The following is an 8,447-nucleotide window of genomic DNA, read 5'->3' as shown; positions in this document are numbered from 1 at the left end:
TACTAGATAAATTAGGGCCCATTGAGACAAAAATAAGTTAGATGGGGACCAAAGAGGGAAAAGAATTACAAACAAAGAGAAAGGCCCACAATAGTGGTTATGTATGTGGTCAAAATCATTGATGTCAATTTTCTATAACAAGGAGCAATAATAGGAGGCAACAAAACAAAACAAAACATATTACAAAAGATGAATGACCTAATGAAAAGGAAATCACAATTGATTGAAAAAGCTTTAATCAGCCAACAAAAGTGACTTCATATGTTAATGTCATTTTATGGTCTAAATGCTGCTAATACTACAACAGCAGCATCAAAGTGAATTGTATGATTTTACATCTAAACAGTTTCCATGCAACTAGTACTCTTGCTAATCGATCCGAAACCAGATAACATGAAAGACTGAAAGAAAACTCAATTAGTAACAAAAAATTAACCAAACAAGAAGCTAAATTTCGCCGAAGAGCCTTGGCTCTAGCGGCATCCGCTTCCGTCTTAACTAGGCAAGGCCTTTACCTCTCAGGCAGCCCCATGCCCATAATAGACAAGTCCAAAAAGAAAATTGCCAGCTTTCAGATTCCATGAAAGATCATTAGGCTACAGATTAGCCAAAACAAGATCGTCGATACACACGAGGTGAGTTGCAAAGCTGACACAAAACTGATAAACTTGTACCTTAATGCTACAATGATACAGTTAGAATAACATAAATTTCCATTTATAAATGATATAAGCTACAGCTTCTCTACATTCAATATACCCATACCCTAGTATTTAATAGTGGGTAGTCAGTGGGATCCAAGGATTTGAAGATGATAATGTTTTTGGAGATGAAACTACAGAAGAATTGAATACAGCAGAAAGTGAAAAAAACAGAAGATGAACTATTTAATTAAGACTAACAAAATGCTTCTAACAATTTTTTTTTTCTTTTGTTCACATGTTTTTATACCTCAATGACCTCACCTCTCTTACATACACCGACATCTAATACCATGGTCCCGTTCGTCCTCGACTTCAATATTCTGCAACAATTCCTCCTTGGAGACTGTTGGAAAACAGTAAACAAGAGAGTCAACCAAATAATTCTCTTACATATCATTCTATAATCAATCTTAAGTTAATAATTACAATTATGAATTACTAAGATTTAGCCAACAATCAAGGGTGGGTACAAAAGCTACACTCTTCTGTGTGGGTGTCTAGCAATATCCATGTCTCTATTATCGTCGTAAAGATGAATTAGGTTGGATATATGCTACGCATTCAACTAGGTTCCTCTTTACAAATACACAAAAAGAACAAAAAGATTTATGTAATTATGGGCTGGCAAATGCATACTAATTAAAAGAATCATTACGATTGTGCCATTTATGTGTATAGCAAAGCAAACCATAAAGTTTATTGAGTTTTCGCTTTCAGAATGAGTATGTTGATCAATTTCTGTTACTTACTTTCTCCATCACATAATTAGCCACCAACTTGCAAAAAGTGTCCTTTAAGAAGAAAAAAAAGTTCAAAAAAGGATGATGATATAGCGTCAAGAACAAGATACACTATTACACAAGGTACTTACTAAAAATTGAAAAGATGCAATTACACTAACACTAAAAAGATGGACAATAAGTTAAAAGAAATATGATTGTGAAGTCTTAGACCACGATACAATAGCATAGGCATATGGCCTCTTAAACCTTCCTACAAAAGAATTTGAATATTGTCTAAGCAACCTATTCTTAATGTCTTAATGACATTAATGACAAAACAAATTTTGGCCACTTCTTAGGTTACAATGCAGAGCACAAGGCTCTTTGAAATGTGTACTTCAAAATGATATGGCACATGAAGACTGACTACAGTCCGCCAATAATCTGTATTAGGCCAGACAAGCTTAAATATGGCAGCTAGCTTGATGACTAAATCTAGCAGGAATCTGAATATATTAAAAATATTCCCAAGTACATAGAGCAAATCGTCGATCAAAACAAAGAAATATAGTAGTAGACAGTAGTACAATGGAAATAGAACTTACCCTACTCCATAATTGTGGATCCGGTTTCTTGTAGACAACCACTCTATCAATTGTTGAAGGCTCAGTCATCCTCCACCGGCACAGGGGGTGTTGCACACGATGCAGCAAGTATTCGCTCACTGTCTGATTCTTCTCCTTATCGAATTTAGCTTTGGACAAGTAATATACATAGGGCTTCTGGCAAGGGTTTCGGGCCACAGGACGTGTGTTGAATGCATAAGCTGTGTAGTCGGCCCTCCTATACCAATTCAAGAACGTCCTTGTTGGCATCTCCATCTCACGGGGAGATAAGACGCCCCGTATTATTTGAACTGCAAAACCCCATGACACGGAGATGGTCCATTTCTTTGGTTTATGGTAACATACAGACTGCTGCATTAGCCCAGCAGAGTCCAATTTCATTGGAATCGTAAGGTGTTGCAAGGCTTGAACCTGAGTCATGTTAGGGAAGATGGGTTCGACCACGTCCAAATGATGCAGCGAGACAAGTGGCGTTACAGGATGCGCAGCTAGCAGTCCAAACAAGTTGCCATACACATCATACTGGTTTTCCAGAAAGTTTCACCAAGAAAAGGTTTGCTGTTAGAAATTAGTAAACACCTCATAACTAAATTCATCACACAATCAAATTGGTCATAAAATCCGCCCATTTTCTTGTAAGGAAGAGCAAAGTGAAACTCAAGAAACGAGGGTAAAGCTATTTGTTTTTTCTAATTATTATTATTGGTATATACTATATATATAGAGGGTTAATGCGACATTTACCCAACAGGGTAAATCACCCAGCAAAGACTAATGAAGTAACTTATGTCGTTCAGTTGGATTCTACTATTCCCTATTTATACATAAATTGATAAACATAGGCCCCGTTTTTTTAGACGAGGAGAAACTAAACTGAACTCAATTGAAACTGAACTGGGAGGAAACTGAACATGAGAGAGTGTTTTAACTGAAACTGAACATGAGAGAGTGTTTTAACTGAAACTGAACTGAAAATAAGTCCAAAAGAACATGGCCCCTACAAAAAGTGACCGGAGGAGTACGATAATGGGATTCGATAACAGATCTTGGATAACTGTCCCCAAGACTTATCAACTAAACTAGTTAACATCCATAAACTGCTTGTCAGTTTCAAGCAAGGTAAACAAAGTTCACACTTCACTTGCAACTTTAAACTTTAGAAGTATCAATTTCCTTCACCAAAATTTTAAACATTATACTCCAATAAGAAAAAATAAGATACTCCTTATAAATACTAAGAATATAAAAAGCATTTTCGTTCCCTAGGTGAGAGTCAATGTAGGCTGACCCATCTTTTTCCTTTCCTTACGGTATCAGTTATTTTCTACATACAGTGATACAGCTTGCAAATTACTAATTTTACTCCTATAATCATAGCACTTATTTACACCGACAACCCCAAAATAAAAATGATATAATAAAATAAAGTTAAAAAAAAAACCTCGATAAACTCACCATCACACATTTAACAAAATCCTACAGTTTTTTCCCTTCACCAGGGAAATCAGTGAACTGTGGCCCACACGCGCTTAAAAATAAAGAATTAAATCACAGGCCCTTTATAAGACCTGGGTCCCACAAACCCAAATATAAAAAAAAAACCCACAAAACAATTTCTTCCACCAAGATCTTTCCTATAGTCTATACTCCAATAGTCCATTTCCTTAAACCTTCAATCATTAAATCCCCAAAATATCACAATTATCACATATTTCCCATTAATAACAAGTTCAATTAAGCTACAAACACAAAATAAAATCAAATCTATTTCGATTTAGTTCAGGTGAAGAGAACGCATCCTAAATTATCAAATCTATTTCGACTTAATTCAAGTGAAGAGAACGCATCCTAAATTTCGAACAATCAACTAAAAGCAAACAAAAACAAGCTAAATAAGTAGTTGACAAGCATTACCTGGTGAAAACCGAGTTCTTTAGTAAGTGGAACACCAAGTTCAGCCATGCAAGCTTGCATTCGATCATCACTACCATAAAGAACAGGATACCTTTGAATACACCTATCTTGTATCTTAGCTAAAGCAACAGCTAAAGGATAACTAATAGCAAAACCACCACCACCATACGCCATTGCATAAGAAAAATATATATTCTGTAAATGTGATTCAGAATTACTCCCTATATAATAATACTCTCTATGATCATACTTATTCAATACTCTCACTAAATTATCAGTAACAAAGACGGTATCATCATCTCCTAATACAAACCACCTCACATCTTTTAAACCCAACCTTAATGTCTCCGAAACAATCCTTGAGATCCGAATCGCCGACCTATGTCCTTGTTTATTAGTATACCTAAACTTCGATGTGTCTTCCGATATCCTAACTTCTGGAAGCTTCTTCTTATCTTCTTTTCCTTCTTCTTCTCCTTCTTCTCCTGTGCTGACGTCACCGTCTAACCACACAATCCCTCTCATTTCTGATTTGTTATACCATATTTTTATGTACTTTTTCCTCCCCTCCCACAGACTCGCTGACCCTCCAATGCCGAACACTATGTGCGATATGTTCGTCGGCCCGGGCCCTTCGTCGGGCTTGGGTTTGGGGTCGGGCTTGGGGTTGGGCTTGGGGTTGGGCTTGGGTTCGGGCCCGAGCTTGGGCCCGGATGGGATTGTGGTGGAGTTGGAGAGGGGGAGGCGGAGGTGGGTGTGGAAGGGGTTGTCGGTGTCGACGTGGCAAGAGTGGGGATTGGAGACGAGTTTGAGAGTGTAGACGAGGTAAGTGACGGAGACAGATAGGATAAGCCAGAGGAGGAGTTTAGGGAAGAGGCCTTTGTTTTGGTGAGGAGATCCTACGGAGGATGGGCTTCTCATCTGATCCCAAATCAGCTTCTCTGTTTCTTTTTGAGAAGCTTTCATTTCTCTCAAAACCCAGATTTATCTTTTTATATAAAAATTTAATTTTACAATATTTTTATGTAGTTTTTTCTGGATTACCCAGAAAAAAAAGAAAAACACCAGATCTAAGAGAAAGATGAAATGAATGAGAAAAATGGTGGTGGTGTTATTGTTGTTGTTGGAGAGAAGGAGGAGAAGTAATTGAAAAGATAGAAGAGAAACAGTGCATTGTTGCCAGGTTGCACACTCTAGTCACCAGATTACAACAAACCAGAAAAGGAGAGAGTTTTAGAGGAGGAGAGTGTGAATGTGGTGGAAGTGTGTTTGCTTTTTTTTCCTTAGTCTTGGGTTACTCTCTTACTCAGTTTACTCTCCTTAGATTTCCTTTTTATTGTTGGAGGTAAGCGGTATCATCAATCATGATACTAAATCATCATAAATTTATTTTTCTACTTGTTGGATATTAAATCTAATTGTTGAATTCTCATAAAAGGTTTTTTCTTTTACAAGGGTTGTTTTTTGTTTTTGGGTTTTTGTTTAGGTGAGGACTCCTTTAGGCTTTAAGTGGGTTAAATGTTTGACAATGATATGCTCAACTCTCAAAGCTACCTACTAATAACATAAATACATAATGATCTTAATTAGTTCTTAATTTATCCCCTATTAATTAGACATTAATCAATGTGTTGGCATGTTTGCTTGTTAAAATGTCCTGAGTTTAGCTTAAGTATAGTTATTGCTTATTTTCTAAGAAATTTGAAGGATTGTTTTTTTACCCAGAAGAAATAGAAAAAATGCTTCTATGGGACACGATAAGAGTTTGATTCGTTCAACGTATCAGTATGTTTATGTCGTCAATTAGTTAGTCTGGCATGAAATTGATGGTCAACGTGTATATTACCTTGACCCATTGCCAATTTTACTTTCTCGCCACTACCTGATCTAACTCCTTTCTACTTTATTCCCTCTTCTCCACCGGCCTATGCTTCCTAGCTCCATCCATTGCCTTCATTTCGACTTTTGCCTCCTAACCCCACTTATTTTGTTATTATATGTTTTAAATATATAATCAATAGATCGGATTTTTTCAGGAGATTAAAAGTTATAATCAATTTACATTATTATAATGATTTATGGCGTTTGAAGTCTTACACAATCATTAATTTCATTAGTGTAATTACAAACATTCACGAAATTGCAATTTTAGAAGTTTTTTTAAAAGAGAAATTTCATTAATTAAAGGTCAAACGACATTTACAATAGGTACTAAATAAATTAAAAACAAGATATAATTAAACAAGGCTAAATCAAATTCGTATTTGAAGAAACTACAATGAACCAGATCGACAGCACATGTAACGCACCATCGGGTTGCTCAACCCCCTTCTATTTGCTGAATCAAACAGCTATTGATGAGAAAGTCTATAATTCTGACATAGTTTGGGAGAGAATTCTTGATTGAGCCATGTTGAACGCATCACATATTCCAATATATTCATGTTGAGTCTCGAACTTCAACCAATGAGAGCAATTTCTCATACTTCCTCCGTTTTTTTATATGTTACACTTTCTATTTTAAGAAGTTTCAAATTAGATGTTAATCTTTTATTCTGGGTAATAACTTTTCTCTATCTTTCTCCTATCACATGTTCACATAGGGACCCTTTTGTTTTCTTTCTCTCTATCTCTCTCCACTCCAAATTTTTTCTTGGAGTCCGTGATTTTAAAAGTGTAACATGTAAAAATGGAGGAAGTACCTAAAAACAAAAAAATCATACTCACAACTCCCGTAAGGGAGAAGGAAATCTGCAAAACAGAGACTAAAATTCCCATAACAGGATTTGAAAAAAATTCATAAAGTGAGACTAATTTATTAAATAAAACAAGAAAATAAACTTAAAATTCAAAATAAGAGCAGAGAAAAGGCTTACCATGGATAAAATCATCCATAGCAGCTCCTAACTAATGAAAAAAATAGGGGAGGCTAGGATTTGAGAGAAAAGAGAGAAAGAGGGTGACAGATAGCTAACTTACTGCAATTTTAGGAGTTTATATAGGATAAATCATTATGAATATGTTCGGTAAATAAGTTTATCTGATTTTCATATATAATGTGAGTTTAAAGGCACAAAAATAACAAGTCAATGATAAAATTTGGTCTTCACTACTTGCAAACTAGCTTTATATTTTCTGGTATGTAGGAGAACAAAGAAGAGCAACAAAAAGGACTTGAACAGTTAGAGAAATTAATTTCTAAGTCATATTAGTTCTTTATATTTCAAAAAAGTTATTTTTACTAGATAACTTTATAATGTATTATTTTTATCTAAATTTATTTGAATCGGACTACTTAACCCTGATCGCTCCTAGTTTTACCTTATATTTTCACCAGATTGAACTAACTCAACCTTGATTAAACCTAATCAAACATCTAGAATGAAGAAAATACACCTTATGTGGTAGAAATCTCCTAATTTAAACAACCCTCCGAAGAAGAAAATCAATACTCAAATCACCCAACCGCCCTTCTCTTCGCATCCCTTTGAGAAAATTAAAAATTGTCGGCAAAGGCAATCCACAGTCCATAAGTTCAACAGGTGAACATAATAGTAAAATTTTATGTAAAAAGCAGCACTAGAAATATGTTGAATAATGTATTTGTTTGGCTGACTATTCTGGATCAAAGGCTTAAAAGTTTGTGGGGCATAGGGCTTAACAAACCTAGAGACTAAAGTTAAAAAAGAACATGTCGAGGGCATATTAGGATTTAGGAGGGTTGAAAAGAGGGGCCCTATTTAGAAATTAAGGACGTATGTGCATGTGGCCTTGTTTCAACATTGGGCCTCTCTTTTTCATACCTTTTTACTTGCCCTATTTTATAGTACTATATTCTATAAGCCGGTTTTTTTTTTCCATCACAAAACTAGTATTTGGGTTCGGACATTGCCTTGAGTTGGTATTGTTTTTCGAATTTGATATTGATTTTTTTATTTCTATTAAAGTATATTAAGGAAAACTCAACATTTTAAAAAGTACAAAAATAATAATGTGGACACTTAAAACATGATTGAAAGCTGGTTGAGATAGTGAATGTGTAATGTATTCTATCAAAAGATCACGGGTTTAAATCTTGGTGCAAGCTAATTTTAATTTTGTGAATTGACATGATTTAGATACACATTAGACAATTATAGTGTAATAACAGAGGTGCCACGTACCGTGTATACTTGTAACGCACGCTTTTTACTATATTTGTATAGATTGTGTTTTGGATGAAATTTTAACAACTTTATGAGACTTTATCAACTATAAAAGATTATAATGTGGTAACGCAACTTTTTTATTTGATTTTCTGCTTTGGTTTGGAACATTTTCAGAAGTCTAAATTCTAATGCTATTTTTTTTTTATAAAATAATAGACATTGTAGTACAAAACCTTAGGATCATGTTTAAGCATTATGTGTGTCCTTAGATTAGAGAGACTATTGTTGATAAAAATGAACACGTGGATTGATTCAACAAGAGCATGAAGAAAA

General features: G+C 34.9%; 1 protein-coding gene across 1 annotated transcript; it reads right to left on the bottom strand.

Moving 5' to 3' along the window:
- Positions 1 to 695: 695 nt before the first annotated feature.
- On the bottom strand, positions 696 to 5,459 carry LOC104892257 (hypothetical protein). The gene is made up of 3 exons (XM_010678132.4): positions 3,967 to 5,459; positions 2,032 to 2,574; positions 696 to 1,047 (listed from the first exon to the last, which is right to left on the bottom strand). Exons 1-3 carry the CDS (start codon positions 4,930 to 4,932, stop codon positions 946 to 948), a joined length of 1,611 nt encoding a protein of 536 aa, XP_010676434.2. The 5' UTR covers positions 4,933 to 5,459; the 3' UTR covers positions 696 to 945.
- Between the last annotated feature and the right edge of the window lie 2,988 nt (positions 5,460 to 8,447).

This window comes from Beta vulgaris, chromosome 5 (genome assembly GCF_026745355.1).
Source record: "Beta vulgaris subsp. vulgaris cultivar EL10 chromosome 5, EL10.2, whole genome shotgun sequence".
Taxonomy (NCBI): Eukaryota; Viridiplantae; Streptophyta; class Magnoliopsida; order Caryophyllales; family Amaranthaceae; genus Beta; species Beta vulgaris.
The sequence above is the reverse complement of the archived record's forward strand: the minus strand, read 5'-3'. Positions and strand labels throughout refer to the sequence as shown.